Source organism: Geotrypetes seraphini, chromosome 1, assembly GCF_902459505.1.
Source record: "Geotrypetes seraphini chromosome 1, aGeoSer1.1, whole genome shotgun sequence".
In the NCBI taxonomy this organism is placed as follows: domain Eukaryota; kingdom Metazoa; phylum Chordata; class Amphibia; order Gymnophiona; family Dermophiidae; genus Geotrypetes; species Geotrypetes seraphini.
Window position 1 is genome coordinate 124,118,913 of NC_047084.1, and position 20,284 is coordinate 124,139,196.

The following is a 20,284-nucleotide window of genomic DNA, read 5'->3' on the forward strand; positions in this document are numbered from 1 at the left end:
TGCCTTTGAATCCTAGCACAGTGGATTCCTTAATAACCTCCTTTGGAAGAGCATTCCAGGCGTCCATCACTCGCTGCGTGAAGCAGAACTTCCTGACATTTGTCCTGGACTTGTCCCCCCTTAGCTTCAAACCATGTCCTCTTGTCCGTGTCATGTTGGACAATGTAAATAATTTGTTTTTCTGCTCTATTTTATCGATGTTTTTCAGTATTTTGAACGTCTCTATCATGTCCCCTCGCAGCCTCCTCTTCTCAAGGGAGAACAGTCCCAGTTTCTTGAGTCGTTCCTCATATTCCAAGTTCTCCATACCTCTTATTAGCTTCGTTGCTCGTCTCTGCACCCTCTCCAGCAGTTTTATATCCTTCTTTAGGTTGGGAGACCAATGTTGGACACAGTATTCCAAGTGTGGTCTGACCATTGCTCTATAAAGCGGCATTATGACTTTCTTCGATCTACTCGTGATTCCTTTCTTTATCATGCCTAACATTCTGTTTGCTTTCTTTGCCGCTGCCGCGCATTGTGCCGATGGCTTCAGGGTCCTATCTATCAGTACACCCAGGTCCTTTTCTTGTTCGCTCTTACCCAGAGTTGCGCCTGACATTCTATACTTTGCATTTCTCCACGTTGAACTTCATCTGCCATTGCTCTGCCCATTTCTCTGATACAAGTCGCTCTGGAGTTCCTCGCTATCTTCCTGCGATCTGATTGCCCGGCATAGCTTTGTGTCGTCTGCAAACTTAATGATCTCACTGGATATTCCGTCTTCCAGGTCATTGATATAAATATTAAATAGGATTGGCCCAAGTACCGAGCCCTGGGGCACACCACTAGTCACTTTCTCCCAGTCTGAGAACTTCCCATTTATGCCCACTCTCTGCTTCCTGTTTTCCAGCCATTTGCCTATCCACCTTTGTTTATCTCCCTCTATTCCATGGCTTTGTAGTTTCCTGAGAAGTCTTTCATGTGGAACTTTGTCGAATGCTTTCTGGAAGTCCAAATATATTATGTCCACCGGCATTCCACTATCAATTTGCTTGTTCACGGTCTCAAAAAATTGAAGTAAATTCGTTAAACATGATTTCCCTTTCCTGAACCCATGTTGACTGGATTTCAGCAAGTCGTGTGTATCTAAGTGCCGGACTATGCTATCCTTGATCAGTGCTTCAACCATCTTTCCAGGGACAGACGTAAGGCTCACAGGTCTGTAGTTGCCCGGTTCTCCTCTCGATCCTTTTTTGAAAATTGGCGTGACGTTCGCTATCTTCCAGTCATCTGGTATCTGTCCAGTTCTGATTGTCAGATTGGCGAGTTTTTGCAATAACTCTCCGATTTCAACCTTCAATTCCTTTAAGACTCTCGGGTGAATTCCATCCGGTCCAGGGGATTTGTCACTTTTAAGTTTGTCGATCTGGTAGTATATCTGGTCCAACTCCACTTCAACTGTGGTGAGGCTGTCTTCTATTACTCCACTAAACACTTTCACTGCTTCTGGTATTTTTGCGGTATCCTCCTCCGTAAAGACGGACGCAAAGAAGGAATTTAGTTTGTCCGCAATTTGTTTATCTTCCTTAATGTACCCTTTTCTTCCCTGGTCATCCAGGGGTCCCACCGCCTCTTTTGCGGGTTTTTTCCCTTTCATGTATCTAAAGAAGGGCTTGAAGTTTTTGGCCTCTTGCGCTATTTTTTCCTCATAGTCCTTTTTGGCATCCCTCACCGCCTTGTGACATTTCTTCTGATCATCTTTATGTTTTTTCCATGCTTCGGTTGTTTTCATGTGTTTCCATTTTTTGAAAGAGTCCTTCCTTTCTTTTATGGCTTCCCTCACCTGTCTGGTAAGCCATGCCGGTTCTCCCTTACCTTTTGTTCTCCCTTCTTTGGAGATCCTCGGAATGTGTAGATTTTGTGCTTCTGTGATAGTATTTTTCAGTAGGGACCATGCCTGGTCTACTGTTTCAAGTTTGTCCACCTTTTTCTTGAGTCGTTGTTTCACCATGGCTCTCATGCGATCGTATTTGCCCTTTTTAAAGTTAAAGGTTTTGGTTAAGGTTTTGGCACTTTTTCTATTCCCGATGTCAAGCTTAAAGTTGATCACATTGTGATCGCTCGTCCCCAGCGGTACCGTAACTTCTAGTTCTTTTGTCGGTCCCGTGAGGCCATTTAGCACCAAGTCCAGGGTGGCGTTGCCTCTTGTCAGCTCTTTTACCATTTGTTCCAGGAAGCAATCCCCTAGCGCCTCCAGGAACTTGGCCTCCTTGCCGCAGTTGGAGGTTCCTAGTTTCCAGTCTATCCTCGGGAAATTGAAGTCTCCCAATATTATTACATTGCCCGTCTTGCATTCTTGTTTGATTTCCTCTATCATTTCTGAGTCAGTTTCCTCCGCCTGTCCTGGGGGATGATAGTAAAGGCCAATTTTCGTGTCTGCGCTGTTTTGGCCAGGAATCTTGACCCAGAGGGACTCTAGTTTCTCTTTCGTTTCCGTCGTAGCCACTTCAACAGATTCTACTCCTTCCTGAACATATAGGGCAATACCTCCACCTTTCTGCCCTACTCGATCTCTTCTATATAGTTTGTATCCCTGAAGTACTGTGTCCCATTTGTTTTCTTCATTCCACCATGTTTCTGTTATGCCAATGATTTCCAACTTATCATGTCTTGCTATTGTCTCTAGTTCCCCCATTTTGTTTCCTAGACTTCTAGCATTCATATACATACATTTGAGTTCTCTTCATGTTACCTTTTTGTACTTTCTACTCTTTGCTGTCCCTACTGTTTCTTTCACGTTATCCCTAATCGCTCCAGTGTTGTCTCCCTTGTTTGCTGTGCGGTCATCCCCTCCTGTGTCTGAGTTGTCCCTTCCTGCCTTGTCTTCCTTATTTGCTGTGAGGTCGTCCCCTCCTGTGTATGAGTAGTAGCCCATTTGCACAAGCCTTGAACACTTATGATTTTACATGTTAATTTTTTAATTAAAGTATAAAACAGAACAATATTCCTTACAACCGTTTATAAATCACAAATAGAGCCTTCCATTACAATCTGGTTTTGGTACAACCTTCTCAAAGATTCAGTTGTCTGTGTTTTTACATCATCTGGGAACATAATTGGATTGTCTTTCAGACATAGTGTAGAAGAGAACCTAAACTGTGTACTGGATGAACAGAAAAATAAATGTCTATTAAATGTTAGAAATGCTCCTTGATTCCAGCAGTAATGAATGAATCTACTGCAGTAACAGTAAGATGCTTGAGCAGCTGGGCACATGATGGAAAGACATTGCAGATGACAGACAAGACACAACTGATGTCATTTAACAGTAGTTCATTGAAATCCAAAAGCAGCTTGAGTTGCCAATTGTCTAAGATGTGTTAAGTATTGATACTAATCTCACGTTTTTAGAGAATAACACAGGAATAAAGTTTGTCCCATCCTTTCTCCATCCCCACAAGCTCTGTCCCCATCGCATGGGTACCCATCCCTGTGTCATTCTCTAATTCTATGCTACCAATCAAGTTTCAAGTTTATTAAAAAGCTTTTTAAACTGCTTACTCAAATTTCTAAGCGGTGTACAGTGTAAAATTACATAAAGATGTATTAAAACATAAAAACTGGATAAAATCCATGGAACATATTAATACAACTTTGAATAGACAACGGTAGGTAAGTGGGGAGGAACTACAATCAATAAAAAGAAAAGTGCAACATAAAAGGAAAGTACAGTAGAAAGCAGTGGGTTTATCTCATGTCTGTCTTAATAGGAGACTATGGACTTTTCCTAGGAACTTTTCAAAACCTTTTTAAAACCCAGCTATGCTAACCGCTGTTATCACATCCTCTGGCAACAAGTTCCAAAAGTTAACTATTCATCGAGTGCAAAAATATTTCCTCTTATTTGTTTTAAAGGTATTTCAATGTAACTTTATTAAATTTTCTCTAGTCTTTGTAATTTTTGAAAGAGTAAAAATTTGATTTGTTTTTACCCATTCTACACTACTCAAGATTTTGTAGACTTCAAATCATATCTCCTCCCTTCAGTTGTCTCTTTTCCATGCTGAAGATCCCAAACCTTTTTAACCTTTCCTTACATGAGAAGAGTTCCATCCCCTTTAGTCCCCTTGGTTCCTCTTCTTTGAACCTTTTCTAGTTCCTCTATACATTTTTTTTTATTATTTTTTTGTTCATTAAAGATGGATTAAGCACTTATCTCAATAATCCTCTCTCCTGTAGAACAGCATATGATTCTTTACAGATGGATTCTATACTTCATCTCATGAGTTGGATTGCAAAAGATGTCAATCATTTTTCTCAGCTTCACCTCCTTGCTTCCTTGGACAGAGCCCTCTCTTTTCAGTCTATACCAAATCAAATGATAAGCCTTAAAAGAGAGAAATTACAACAAGGAAATGTTTGGGAAAATCCCCAGTAATGTAGATTGCAATCTGCTCTGCAGAAGAAAACAAAAAGGCAATAAACATTCAATAAAATACTAAGTAGAGTGGAAAGGGTATATGTGAACTGCTTGTTTACTCTTTCCAAAAATACTAGATATAGGGTGCATGCGATGAAACTACTAAGTAGTAGATATAAAACAAACCAGATAAAATATTTCTTCACACAAGTTGTAATTAAACTCTGAAATTTGTTGCCAGAGAATATGGTGAAAAATCAGTGAGCTTAGCAGGGTTTAAAAAAGTTTTGGGTAATTTCCTAAAAGAGTTGTCCATAGGCTATTATTGAGATAGCTTGGGGAAAGCCACTGCTTATTCCTAGGAGAGTTAGTTAGTTAGTTAGTTAGGTGCCATTGACTCGTGTTTGAGTCCTAGTGACTTGATGAACTACAGATCTAAAAAGAAATCAGTTTTCTGCTAGTCCAGTAAGGTCCTCCAGTGTCATCACCATGGCTGTTTTCAACATGTCCAGTCATGTGATTGCAGGGCGCACTCTTCGCCTGGTTCCTTCAATCTTCCCAAAGATGATGTCCTTCTCCAATGATCTTTCTCTTCTGATAGTGAGACCAAAATAAGGCAGTTGTAACTTCATCATTTGGGCTTTGAGTGATATAGCTAGTTTGATCTCTTCCAGAATCGATTTGTTAGTTCTTCTGGTTGTTCACGGCATGCATAAAATCCTTCTTTAGTACCAAAGTTCAATTAAGTCAATCTTCTTTCTGTTATGTTTCTTCTGGGATCAGTGTTATTTAACTTATTTATAAATGATCTAGAAATTGGAACTATGAGCAAGGTGATTAAATTTGCAGATGAGACTAAACTGTTCAAAATTGTTAAAATACATGTGGACTATGAAAAACAGCAGGAAGACCTTAAGAAATTGGAAGACTGGGTTTCCAAATGGCAGATGAAATTTAATGTGGACAAATGCAAAGTGATGCACATTGGAAAGAATAATCCAAATCATAGTTATCAGATGCTAGGGTCCATCTTAGGGGTCAACACTCAAGAAAAGGATCTGAGTGTCATTATAGACAATACACTGAAGCCTTCCACCAATGTGCATCATCATCCAAGAAGGTAAACAGGATGCTGGGAATTATTAGAAAAGAGATGGTTAATAAGATTAAGAATGTTATAATGCCTCGTTCAATGGTGTGACCTCACTTTGAGTATTGCATTCAGTTCTGGTCTCCTTGTCTCAAAAAAGATATAGCACCACTAGAAAAAGTTCAAAGAAGAGCGACCAAGATTATAAAGGGGCTGGAACTCCTCTTGTATGAGGAAAGACTAAAGAGGTTAGGGCTCTTCAGCTTGGAAAAGAGACGGCTAAGGGGAGGTATGATAAAAGTTTAAAACATCCTGAGTGGAGTAGAATGGGTACAAGCGGATTGATTTTTTACTGCATCAAGATTTACAAAGACTAAGGGGCATTCGATGAAGTATACAAAGTATTACTTTTAAAACCAATAGGAGGAAATATTTTTTCACTTAGAGAATAGTTAAGCTTGGGAATGTGTTGCCAGAGAATATGGTAAGAGCAATTTTGCAGCTGGTTTAAAAAAAGGTTGAGACAGACATGGGACAGTAGCATAAAATGTTGCTACTATTTGGGTTTTTTGCCAGGTACTTGTGACATGGATTAGCCTCCACGAAGATGGGATACTGGGCTGGATCCATTAAGGCTCTTCTTTTGTTCTTGTTTCTGTAGTGTCCAGCTTTCGCATCTGTAATTGACCACTGAATAAGTGAGTGTGTGGACAAGTCTGATCTTCATTTGGAATGTTATTTCCTTACCTTTGAATACTTTGTCAAGATCCTTCATTGAAGAGTGACCAAATGCTATTCTGCAGAGCATTTCTTCCCTGCTAGTTGCTTCTTTGTTTAGAAAAGAGCCCAGGAGATTGAAAACCTTTAAAACTTTTATTCTAGTACCTTCAAGCTTAAAATCTTCATCATTTTCCGTGTTCATGTACAGTTCTAATCCCATGTTATAACTTTCGGTTTTTCTCAGTAGATACAGCATGTCTTCTTTGCTGCTGGTGATGAACATTGTATCATCTTCATAGCGCAGGTTTTTTAAGCAGCATAAAATCTGTTTTGCTATTTGGGATCTAGCTAGATACTTGGGACCTGGGTTGATGGACCTTTGGTCTATCCCAGTAGAGCAATTCTTATGTTCTTAAGTACTGGCAATGTAAAGGTGGAACCAATTTCTCCACAGAACAATGTGCAACTGACATTAACACTTGAATAGCTCTTCACAAATAGTGTACTTTTATTGGTGTGACTCTGATATTCTGCCACTCAAAAATTATCTTCTTATCTTTGTCTGCTCAAGGCAAGACACTGGAAATTCAAACACAGAGTTACTCCAATGCAGGTATTTTTGTCATCTGAAAGGAAACAAATGCTGTTCTACAGGAAAGAGGATACATACCTAATCCTTCCTTCCTGTACATAACATAAGAACATGAGAATTGTCACTGCTGGGTCAGACCAGCGGTCTCTCATGCCCAGCAATCCATTCCCACGGCAGCCCCAAGGTCAAAGACCAGTGCCCTTTTTGAGTCTAGCCTTACCTGTGTACGATCCAGTTCAACAGGAACTTGTCTAACTTTGTCTTGAAACCCCGGAGGGTGTTTTCCCCTATAACAGCCTCCGGAAGAACATTCCAGTTTTCCACCACTCTCTGGGTAAAGAAGAACTTGCTTACGTTTGTACGGAATCTATCCCCTTTTAACTTTAGAGAGTGCCCTCTTGTTCTCTCCACCTTGGAAAGGGTGAACAAACTGTCTTTATCTACTAAGTCTATTCCCTGTAAAGTTTGGAGTGTCGGGTCCCCACAATGTGTGGTTGGTGGGGTTTCGTGAGAGGCGCCCTTACACACGCCAGGCCCAGGTTCAGTTCCCTCACAGAAGATTCACCAGGAGTAGAATCAAATAAGAAACACAGCCAGAGGTGATTGCATAAAGAATATATTATAGAAATAGGCTTACAGAAAAGTAGGATTAATAAAAGTTACAATTACAGAGACTGCTTCTGTGTTCTTGTGAATGAGAGAGAAAACACAAAGAAAGAGAGCGAAAGGGGGGTGGGGAGGGTGATGCCCCAAGCTAGCAAGAGAGACCAGAACCAAGAGAGGGGGTGATGGTCTAAGCTTCGGGTTCCATAGATAAAGAGAAGGATAGACAGAGAGATAGACAGAGAAAGAGATAGATGTGTGTTGCAGAGCGGAGGCTTTTATAGCTTGTAATCTTATTCTAAATATAGAAAATGATTGAGCTTCAATAGAAGTTAAATCTCCCCCTCCTTAGTAAACTTGTGCTAGACAGAATAATAATAGGGTGAAGTCGTATGTGATTTCCAGTATGTCTCTGACAATAGTTTCTGATTAACTTTAGTTATCTGTGCACCCTCTTAATCAGACATTAACACCTTTTAGCTAATCATGATTTAATCAGGGCTATTTGAAACCGTCTGCCTGCCCTCAGGGTCTATCTGCATTCCCATGCCAGAGTCAGATTGATATAATTTCCCATAGGCCTTTGCTGACATTAGTTATGCCAACTGAAAATGCTGATTGCTAGCAATAGCTATGCTGACATTCCCTTCATTATATTGAATGTTTCAATCATGTCTCCTCTCAGCCTTCTCTTTTCAAGGGAGAAGAGGCCCAGTTTCTCATATCTGTCACTGTACGGCAACTCCTCCAGCCCCTTAACCATTTTAGTCGCTCTTCTCTGGACCCTTTTGAGTAGTACTGTGTCCTTCTTCATGTACAGCGACCAGTGCTGGACGCAGTATTCCAGGTGAGGGCGTACCATGGCCCAGTACATCGGCATGATAACCTTCTCTGATCTGTTCGTGATCCCTTTCTTAATTATTCCTAGCATTCTGTTTGCCCTTTTCACATTGCATGGATGGCTTCATCGACTTGTGGACCAGTACTCCCAAGTCTATTTCCTGGGGAGTCTCTCCAAGTACCTCCCCGGACATCCTGTATTCGTGTATAAGAGTTTTGTTACTGACATGCATCATCTTACACTTATCCACGTTGCGGCCCATTTCTTGAGCGTATTTATGTCACGTTGCAGATCTTCACAATCCTCCTACGTCTTCACTACTCTGAATAACTTAGTATCGTCTGCAAATTTAATCACCTCACTCGTCGTGCCAATTTCTAGATTGTTTATAAATATGTTGAAGAGTACGGGCCCAAGCACCGAACCCTGTGGCACTTCACTGGTGACGCTTTTTCAGGGTGAACAGAATGCTAGGAATGATTAAGAAGGGGATCACAAACAGATCGGAGAAGGTTATCATGTCACTGTACCGGGCCATGGTACGCCCCCACTTGGAATACTGCATCCAGCACTGGTCACTGTACAATAAGAAGGACATGGTACTACTCGAGAGGGTCCAGAGATGAGCGACTAAAATGGTTAAGGGACTGGAGGAGTTGCCGTACAGTGAGAGATTAGAGAAACTGGGCTTCTTCTCCCTTGAACAGAGGAGACTGAGAGGGGACATGATCGAAATATTCAAGATAATGAAGGAAATAGACTTAGTAGATAAAGTAAGGTTGTTCACCCTCTCCAAGGTAGAGAAAATGAGAGGGCATTCTCTAAAGTTAAAAGAGGATAGATTCTGTACAAATGTAAGAAAGTTCTTCTTCACCCAGAGAGTGGCAGAAAACTGGAACGCTCTTCTGGAGGCTGTCATATGGGAAAACAACCTTCAGGAATTCAAGACAAAGTTAGACAAGTTCCTGCTGAACCAGAACGTACGCAAGTAAGGCTAGACTCGGGGCACTGGTCTTTGACCTAAGGGCCGCCGCGTGAGCGGACTGCTGGGCACGATGGACCATTGGTCTGACCCAGCAGCGGCAATTCTTATGTTCTTATGTACTCCCACTCTCTGTTTCCTATCTGCCAGCCAGTTTTTAATCCACGTATTTCACTCTCGATTCCATGGTTCGCAATTTTTTGAAGTAGTCGTTCATGCAGAACCTTGTCGAACACTTTCTGAAGATCCAGATATACAATGTCGACCGGGTCACCTTACTATCTGCCTGTTTACTCCCTTGAAGAAGTGCAGCAATTTCATTAAGCAAGATCCTGGCTGGGCCTCCGCGTGTGCGGATCACCGGATTTGATGGACTGAAGGTCTGATCCGGAGATGGCAGTTCTTATGTTCTTATGCTGAAGCCGTGCTGGCTGGTCCTCATCGGTTTGTGTCCATCAAGGTGCTGAATGATGCGGTTCTTATGAATGGGACGTACCTGAGTAACCCCTTGAGTCTAGGGCAGGACAAATGAGCCTGCGACTAGCATCAAGGACTCAAAATCTACATCCTTTTGTGCTGTCACGTCCACTCTGTAAAATTTCATAAAGGTACAGAGACTTTACCAAGTGGCCATCCTACAAATTTCATTAGGAACACAGCCCCGGACTCGTCCCAAGATGAAATCACACTTCTGGTAGAATGAATCTTCAAGGCTACTGATGGGTGCTTTCCACAGTCAATATACTCTAAGGAAATAGCCATGCATATCCATTATGATACAGAAGCCTTAAAAGCAGGTCTTCTCTTATGAATAGGGCTGGATAAGACAAACAGGTGATCTGAAAGACAGAAGCCATTTGTCACTCTCTGAACATCCAGCAACTGCAAAACCTTGTCCTGCTTCTTCTTGCCCATGACTGAAATGCAGGAAGTTGAATGTCCTGATTGATGTGAAATACCAATACGCTTGAGGAATTCAAATTGGTGACCAATGGACTTTCCTCAAGTCCCAACCAATCGGGTTTGGGGACCCACTATAAATAAAGGCAAACTGCAGACCTTACAGATTACTCTGAAGAAAGCCACATCATGATGGCTGAAACATCACTTTTTATCTGACCAGAAACGGCGAGACCTGGAAAACTGCAACAAGCATGATACCAGCTGTGGAAACCTATGAGAGCATATTACCCAGCTTCATGGGGATCACATCTTTAAACTCACCAGAAAATCTTACATTCTAAGGGAAAAAAATGGGACTAACTGATTTTCCCACCAAAATTCAAATTGGTGACCAATGGGCTTTCCTCAAGCTCCAACCAATCGGGTTTAAGGACCCATTATATATAAAGACAAACTACAGTCGACTCAGCATGACGGTTGAAACATCATTTTTTTATCTGACCAGACACGGCGAGACCTAGAAAACTGCAAGAAGCATGATACCAGCCTTGGAAACCTAAGAGAACATATACTGTATTATTCATTTTTTTGTAAACTACCTTGCTGAAGGCATAACAAATGTTCAAAAGAATAAAATAAATAAACTTCTGAACAGACTTGCCTTGGCTTCCTCTCCTCTTGACTTTGAAGCTGGCGGATCCACTAGTTCTGTTCTTCTAGAGACTGTCACTTCTAGGAACTGCATGCGCTAGAAAGCAAAACATTGGAAATTAAAATCCCAGTCTGAATCTACTGCTATTCACTGCTCTGAGGGAGACTTGAACATTCAAACTTTATCTTTAAAACTATTCACCTGAGGTATTTTCCTTTGAAAATTAATTTCTCTGAAAGCACCTGTGTAGAAAAGGCTTGTGCCCTTCAATGTTTGTTTATGTTTATTGAAATCTTTCTATACCGCCCATATAGCCAAAAAAGGATCAGTGCGATTTACAATACCTGCTGATTAGGGGCACAAAGGAAAGTCAGGTGACTACAGCCTAGGGATACCTCTTTCATCCCTTAGATCATAATAAACTGCTCTCAATAAGGGATGAAAAGAGGTATCCCTAGGCTATAGTCACCTGACTTTTCGTTGTGCCCCAGTCAGCCAATATTGTAAACCGCACTGATCCTTTTTTGGCTATATGGGTGGTATAGACCAGAGGGGGGTGGTCCAAGATGGCTGTGTGACTGGCTTAGTTCGGACTGTTCTCCCACCTGCCGGAACTTCTACACCCCTGCGACAGACTCTGCTGGATTTTACCACCAGAACTCCTCTCCAGGGTGGAACACGAGGCTCATTAGAGTTGGCGTCCTGGGACTTGGGCACCTCCCTAGAGCCGGAAGTCTCTCTCTCGCCTCCTGACCTGGTAGTACCTCCATGCCCCACGACTGACCAGTCTATGCAGGAGAGAAGCCCCGATGCCGTAGTGGCTGCGGGAGTTATCTCCAGTGAGGGAAGCAAGATGGAGGAAGGAGTAGCGGGGAATATAATGCGATCATTGGTGGAAGACAGTCCTTTGACTCTCTTGACCCCCTCGGAGGTGACCCTGCTCGATGTTTGGAAAGCGATCCAGAGGATGGATGGAACACTACAAAAAATGGTGGAGGAAACATCTTCCCTAGTAAAAAAGGTAGACTCTTTAGCAAAAGTAGAGAATATAAAAAAGGATAATGAAATTAAGTTTCAAGCAGTAAATGAAGAAATAAAGTTGTTAATGCTGGATTGATAAAGGATAAACTTTTGGTACATAAGAAAATAGAGCAACTAGATTATTATAATAGACGACTGAACTTGAGACTATTAAATTTCCCAAGGATGGTAGAAATTTCCTCTGTTGAATTGTTTAAGAATTATTTGGTCCAAATTTGGGTTTTGCTCCTGAACTTATTCCTCCTTTGAATAAGATTTATTATTTACCTGGTCCTATTAAGAAATTTGGGAGCAAAGCACCTGCAGTAAATCAAGGACTTTTACCTCAAGCACTTGAATTGGGAAATATCTCAAAAATCTTGGAAACATCTACTACAAAAACTGAGGAAAGAGCTACCTTGTGTTTCAGCAAGATCTTAATGCTGTATTGAAGCTTTATTTTCGTAAAGCTCAAGCTCCTTTTATGGGACAGCATATTTGGATTTACCCCGATGTTAATAAAGAAATACAAGAAAGAAAAACTTGTTTCTAGTAATGAGGCAAGAAGTGAAAGATCTTGGAGCCACTTTCCCATTGGTTTACCCTTGTAAATGCCTCATTAAATACTCAGGGACGAAATATACCTTTTTTGTTCCGGAACATCTTAGGAGCTTTCTAGACATGAAAAAGATCACCAGGGACTAAATGGGTGCTATAATATGAGAGGAATATATCTGTTAAAGCCTTTATTGTTATTGTTTCGTGCAGTTTAAATTTAAAGTCTCAAATAGTTGACTTTTCCCCTATGGTCTTATTTGGGGTCTAAGAAGATGTATTGTTACTTATGTTACTATTTTAATTTGTAAAAATTTTCTGTTCGTAGTTCCTTAACAAGTGTAATGCTTGATATTATTTTCAAATGAATAAACAGATTTTTTAAACAAATGGGCGGTATAGAAAGATTTCACAATCGGGCTTCAGAGGCAACTACAGCACAGAAATACTACTAGTCTCCCTCGTAGACACAGCCAAACAACACCTAAATAAAGGAAAAAAATGCTACTCATACAACTCAATCTCACAGTGGCGTTTGACCTAGTACATCACAACATCCTACTACAAACACTGGAGGCAATAGGAATCACAGGCCGAGTCTACAATTGGGTTGAAGGATTCCTCCGCTCAAGAAAATACAGAGTTAAAGCAAACAAGGAACAGTCGGAATCCTGGAACAACCCCTGCAGAGTTCCCCAAGGCTCCCCACTATCTCTAATACTCTTCAACCTTTACATAACCACACTTGGCACATGCTTAGATGAAACAGGCATAATTTCATACAGCTATGCAGATGACATCACCATCCTCCTGCCTTTTGACCAAACCAATCCCAACACAACGAACAAACTATACACTGCACTAGAAGCAGTGTCAAAATGGATGAGAGACCACAAATTAAAGCTGAATCAAGACAAACCCAATTTCTTACTTCTAGAAAAAACCAAAACCCCAACCATAACAAACCTAGAAATAGACTGCATCATATACCCCATGCAACCCAATCTAAACCTGCTGGGAATAATAATAATTATTTATTTTCTTATATACCGCCCAACCGGAGCAGAAAGGACTACAGGGTGAAACTGAAAGAAGCCAAGAGAGAGATACGTTTGGCGAAGGCACAGGCGGAAGAACAAATGGCTAAAAATGTAAAAAAGGGAGATAAAAATTTTTTCTGATATATTAGTGAAAGGAGGAAGATAAAAAATGGAATTGCTAGGCTAAAAGATGCTGGGAACAAATATGTGGAGAGTGATGAGGAGAAAGCAAATGTGCTAAACAAATACTTCTGTTCTGTGTTCACAGAAGAAAATCCTGGAGAAGGACCGAGATTGTCCGGCAAAGTTACACGAGAAAATGGAGTAGATTCTGCGCCGTTCACGGAGGAGGGTGTTTATGAGCAACTTGAAAAACTGAAGGTGGACAAAGCGATGGGACCAGACGGGATCCATCCCAGGATACTAAGGGAACTCAGAGAGGTTCTGGCGAGACCTATTAAAGACTTGTTCAACAAATCTCTGGAGACGGGAGTGATTCCTGGGTATTGGAGGAGAGTGGATGTGGTCCCTATTCATAAAAGTGGTCACAGGGATGAAGCAGGAAACTACAGGCCGATGAGTCTCACTTCAGTTATTGGAAAAATAATGGAAGTGTTGCTGAAAGAAAGGATAGTGTACTTCCTTGAATCTAATGGGTTACAGGATCCGAGGCAACATGGCTTTACAAAAGGTAAATTGTGCCAAACGAACCTGATTGAATTTTTTGATTGGGTGACCAGAGAGCTGGATCGAGGACATATGCTAGATGTAATTTACTTGGATTTCAGCAAAGCCTTTGATACAGTTCCTCATAGGAGGCTGTTGAACAAACTTGAAGGGCTGAAGTTAGGACCCAAAGTGGTGAACTGGGTCAGAAACTGGCTATCGGACAGACGCCAGAGGGTGGTGGTTAATGGAAGTCGCTCGAAGGAAGGAAAGGTGACTAGTGGAGTCCCTCAGGGTTCGGTGCTGGGGCCAATCCTGTTCAATATGTATGTAAGTGACATTGCTGAAGGGCTAGAAGGAAAAGTGTGCCTTTTTGCAGATGATACCAAGATTTGTAACAGAGTAGACACCGAAGAGGGAGTGGAAAATATGAAAAAGGATCTGCAAAAGTTAGAGGAATGGTCTAATGCCTGGCAACTAAAATTCAATGCAAAGAAATGCAGAGTAATGCATTTGGGGATTAATAATAGGAAGGAACCGTAAATGCTGGGAGGAGAGAAGCTGATATGCACGGACGGGGAGAGGGACCTTGGGGTGATAGTGTCCGAAGATCTAAAGGCGAAAAAACAGTGTGACAAGGCAGTGGCTGCTGCCAGAAGGATTCTGGGCTGTATAAAGAGAGGCGTAGTCAGTAGAAGGAAGAAGGTGTTGATGCCCCTGTACAGGTCATTGGTGAGGCCCCACTTGGAGTATTGTGTTCAGTTTTGGAGACCGTATCTGGCGAAAGACGTAAGAAGACTTGAGGCGGTCCAGAGGAGGGCGACAAAAATGATAGGAGGCTTGCGCCAGAAGACGTATGAGGAGAGACTGGAAGCCCTGAATATGTATACCCTAGAGGAAAGGAGAGACAGGGGAGATATGATTCAGACGTTCAAATACTTAAAGGGTATTAACGTAGAACAAAATCTTTTCCAGAGAAAGGAAAATGGTAAAACCAGAGGACATAATTTGAGGTTGAGGGGTGGTAGATTCAGGGGCAATGTTAGGAAATTCTACTTTACGGAGAGGGTGGTGGATGCCTGGAATGCGCTCCCGAGAGAGATGGTGGAGAGTAAAACTGTGACTGAGTTCAAAGAAGCGTGGGATGAACACAGAAGATTTAGAATCAGAAAATAATATTAAAGATTGAACTAGGCCAGTTACTGGGCAGACTTGTACGGTCTGTGTCTGTGCATGGCCGTTTGGAGGAGGATGGGCTGGAGTAAGTCTTAACAGAGATTTTGGCAGTTGGAACTCAAGCACAGTACCGGGTAAAGCTTTGGATTCTCGCCCAGAAATAGCTAAGAAGAAAAAAAAAAAAAAATTTAAATTGAATCAGGTTGGGCAGACTGGATGGACCATTCGGGTCTTTATCTGCCGTCATCTACTATGTTACTATGTTACTATGTAACCGGAAGTTCCGGGCGGTTCACAGCAAGAGAACTGAGACATATCAGCGAAGACACAAAATACAGTAGAATTCAGTGGAATACAATACAGTAAAATACAATATGATGCAGTGCAATGTAATATAATATAAAATCATTTCATAAATTTACCAAATAGGTTTTTATCGATTTTCTGAACTCAAGGTAAGATTGGGATTGGGCAATTAGAGGACACAGCCAAGAGTTCATTTTCCCCGCTTGAAAAACCAGAGTTTTGTTTAAGAAACTTTTAAAATGAGAGGCTTTCAGAGCGGGGTACATAAACATACCCGAGTTTCTTGTGTTCTTATTTGATGAGAATAATTTTAGTTGGGTGGATAAGTATGTTGGTAGTAGTCCGAAGAGTGCTTTATAACAAATGCAGCCGAATTTAAAAATAACTCTAATTTTGAAAGGGAGCGAATGAAGTTGCATGTAAAAAGGGCTTACATAGTCAAACTTTTTTAATCCAAAGATCAGACGAACAGCTGCTTTTTGAACTAGGCGAAGTCTTAGCAATATTTTCTTGGTTGACCCTAGGTATGTGATATTACAATAGTCTAAGGTAGATAGGATGATGGATTGAACTAATATCCTAGAATATAGAAACATAGAAACATAGAAATAGACGGCAGATAAGGGCCCACGGCCCATCTAGTCTGCCCACCTTAATGAGACTTTGTAGTAAATTAGCCAAAGGGACTAAATATATATTGAACATCATTGGTGATAATGGATAGCCTTGTGGGACTCCACAGGAATTTGTCCATAGGGGAGAATATTTACCTGCACTGTATACTTGATAAGATCTGTTTTTCAGGAACCCTGGAACCATTTGTGTACATTACTTGTGATTCCAATTGAATTCAAGCAGCCCAACAGTAGATCATGATCTACCAGATCGAAGGTACTGTTGGAGAATCAGGGCACTGGTACCTAAGCTAAATAGGTTGTTGAGTTGATTAATTAATGATGCTAGTATGGTTTCTGTTCTGTGACCTAATCGAAATCCAGATTGGCAGTTGTACAGAATATTAAATTTTTCTAAGTATTTGAACAATTCGTCATTTACTAATCCTTCTAATATTTTAGTAAATAGCGGAATGCTGGCTACTGGTTTGTAATTTTTTGTGTGCATGTAATGGGGTCTTTTAGGTTTTTTATAATGCGTGTGACTATAATTTGTCTTAGTTCCTGCCCACATCGACCTTCTTGCAATTGGAAAATGTCCCATTTGAAAAGGTTTGCTCTGAAGGAAAAGGGTGCTTTATTCAGTACGTTGCTAGAAGAGTTGTCTAATTGACAGTGCTTTTTTGTGTATTTAGAAAACAGTTTGCGAAAAAAGTTCCAATCAGGGGTGGCGAATTGGTCCCAGATCATATTACATTACATTACATTACATTAGGGATTTCTATTCCGCCATTACCTTGCAGTTCAAGGCTGATTACAAAAGAATTATCCAAGATGTATTACAACAAGAACTTACAAAAAAAAAAAAAAATTGGTCATTTTCAAAAAGAGTAAGAAATGGGTAAGGTTATTTGTTTGGAGTAGTTGGCTTTAGTGAGAGGTGAAGTTTGAGACTTGTGGTATTATTTCTTTTTTCAGAGTTTTCTTGAAGAGTATGGTCTTTATTTCTTTTCTAAAAGTCTTGTAGTCGAGGGATGCCGTCAGTAGATTGGCGATTTGGTTGTCTAGTTTGGCTGCTTTGAGTGGCCAGGAGGCCATCATATAGTTTTTACCGTTTTACCTCCTTAATTGGGGGGTATGAGAATGGGGTGTGAGTTTTCCTATGTCTGGTTGCGGTGTTGTGGATGAGGCGGTTATTCAGGTTGTTTGGACTATCTCCGTATAAAGTCTTAAATAGTAGTCAGTAGAATTTAAATTGTATTCTTGCTGGGATCGGAAGCCAGTGCGATTGGAGATATGCTTCTGTAATGTGATCATGTTTCTTTAATGAGTAGATGAGTCTTAGTGCTGTGTTTTGGATAATTTGTAGTTGTTTTGTTATAGTTGTAGGGCACGGGAGGTAGAGGATATTACAGTAGTCAAGTAGGCCTAATATTAAGGACTGAACTATGAGCTGGAATTGAGTTTTCTCAAAGAATTTCCGAACTTGTCTTAAGTTTCTCATGACTAAGAATGACTTTTGTATTGTTTTATTGATTTGTGGTTGCATGGTGCAGCATCTGTTGATAGTTATTCCTAGCAGTTTTAGGGTGGTTTGTATGGGGTAGTTGATTGTGTTGATTTCAATGTTGGTTATGGTTGGTATTTTGTTGTTTTCTAGGAGGATGAATTTCGTTTTATCTTGGTTCAATTTCAGTTTGTGATCTTTCATCCAGGTTGCTATTGATTTTAGTGTTTGGTATATTGTGTTCGTCATGGAGAGTTCAGGTTGATCGAAGGGTATGAGAATGGTAATGTCATCGGCATAGCTGTAGGAGGTTATGCCTTGTTTGTCCAGGAGAGAGCTGAGGGAGGCTGTATAGAGATTGAAGAGAGTCGGGGATAGAGAGGATCCTTGGGGAACTCCGCAGGGGTTTGACCAAGGTTCAGATTTTTGTTTGTCTGATTTTACTCTATAGGTTCTTGATTTAAGGAATCCTTCAAACTATGTGTATACTTTATCTGTGATACCTATTGTATCCAGGATTTGTAGTAGAATGTTATGGTCCACCAAGTCGAATGCAGTGGTAAGGTATAGTTGTATGAGCATAATTTTTTTTCCTGTGCTGAGATGTTATCTGGCTGTGTCCAAGAGAGATCCTAGTAGTGTTTCCGTGCTGAAGTTGTTTCTGAAGCCGGATTGTGTGGGATGGAGTATGTTATGGTTTTCTAGGTAAATGGAGAGGAATTTGGCAACTAGTCCTTCTATTATTTTGACGTAGAGTGGAATAGAGGCAATGGGTCTGTAGTTGGCTGTTTGGTCTATCGGTCCTTTGGGGTCTTTGAGGATCAGGGTGATGATGATTTCGCTGAGGTTGGTAGGGTAGTGGTGGTTTATTAGCGAGATTTGTATCCAGTTTAGAAGAAGAGCGCGGAATTTTGTGCTGGATGTTTTTAGGAGATATAGTGGACAGTTGTTGTAGTATTTGTTGAATTCAGGCCATTGTATGTTGGGGAATTGAGACCATATTCTATCTGTTGCAGTAGAATCTCTATCTATGGGGAGAATTGTGAATTCGTTAGGATGGATAGAGGTGTCATTGAGGGTAGCTCTTGCATTGGTAATTTTATTTTGGAAGTGTTCTGCTAATAGAGTGGCTGAGGGGGGGTAGTATTGTTAGTGGTCAGGTAGGGTTTGGTGTCGGTTAGGGTTTTTAGAATTTGGAATAGTTTTTTGGTGTCTTGGGTTTCAGTGACTATTAGGTTGGTGTTTTGTGCTTTTCTCTTGTCCTTTAATTGTGATTTGTATTGTTTGTTGATTTTTTTCCAGGCGGATTTTGTATGATCTGAGTTCGATTTTCTCCATTTTCTCTCTAGTCGTCTATATTGTCTTTTGAGTTGTAGCAGTTCGGAGTCGAACCATTTATCTGATCTCCTGCTGGGTCTGGATTTGGTTTGCAGTGGGGCTAAATCATCAAGGGTGTTGGAGCAAAGTCTTTCCCAATGTAAGATGAAGTCCTCGGGGTTGTTTTCTAGAATAGTTTTATCTATTTTAGACCAGAATATGGAGGGTTCGATGTGTTTGCGTGAGGTGTATGTTACTTTATTGAGTTTTGTTATAGTTTTTTTGTTGTTTTTGGTCCAGTTGATGTTGAAAGTGTAGATGTAGTGGTCTGACCAGATGGATCTAGACCATGTTCCGTTAGATGTATGAATTTCTGTTAAGGACGGTTGGTGGGTTATGAAGGCTGCAATATCAAGTTGGTGGCCTTTTTCATGAGTTGTTTGTGGATTTAGCATTTGAAAGGATAAGGCTTTGAGAAATGAGAGAAAGTTGTCTACTTGTTTGCAAGTAGATTTAGGCTCCTAGGAGTAGGTTGTAGGTTGCTATTAGTGAGTTTTGGTATATGAAGTCTTCCACTTTGGTTCTTGCTAAAGACCAGTTTTGCGGCGCTATGTAGCAGAGCATGCAGTTTAGTGTGTTTTTTAGTGTGGTGCTTGAGAGTTGGCAAGCTAAAAGGTCCATGTACGGGTTAGATGTTTTCTCAATTATATTAAGGGTTAGATCTTGTTTGATTAAGATTGCTAGGCCTCTGCCTCTTTTTTTTTCTCTGCATACCACTGTAATTTTGTATCCTTGTGGGCAAACTTCAGTAATTCTGGGGTCTGAGTCGGAGGTTAGCCAGGTTTCTGTGAGGAAAAAACAGTCCAGGTTTTCTTGTGTTATCCAGGTTTTATAAGCTCTGTTTTTGAACCTAGCGCTCTGATATTTAAGTAGGCGCATTTGAGTGTGGATATCTCTGTGTGATAGTTGTGGGTTGTGCAAAGTCATGCACCTGGGAAGCCGAAATCCATGCAAGATTTACACCCTAAATGGCGAGATCTTGACAAAAACTGAAGCAGAAAGAGACTTAGGGGTGATTGTCAGGGATGACATGAAGTCTGCAAACCAAGTTGAGCAAGCTTCATCCAAAGCAAGGCAAATCATAGGTTGCATACGCAGGAGTTTCGTCAGCCGTAAACCTGAAGTCATTATGCCACTATATAGATCCATGGTGAGACCGCACCTGGAGTACTGTGTGCAATTTTGGAAGCCACATTACCGCAAGGATGTACTGAGACTGGAATCGGTCCAGAGAATGG

The 20,284-nt window shown here is 40.9% G+C and overlaps 1 protein-coding gene across 4 annotated transcripts in view; it reads right to left on the reverse strand.

Annotated features, from left to right (window-relative positions):
- LOC117357363 (EF-hand calcium-binding domain-containing protein 14-like) overlaps window positions 1-20,284 on the reverse strand; it is a 298,105-nt gene that overhangs the window by 68,720 nt on the left and 209,101 nt on the right. For all 4 annotated transcript variants that reach the window (XM_033937827.1, XM_033937816.1, XM_033937836.1 and 1 more), the window contains one exon: window positions 10,795-10,881. In XM_033937827.1, coding sequence (XP_033793718.1) covers window positions 10,795-10,881 — 87 coding nt within the window. The remainder of the gene's footprint in view (window positions 1-10,794; window positions 10,882-20,284) is intronic.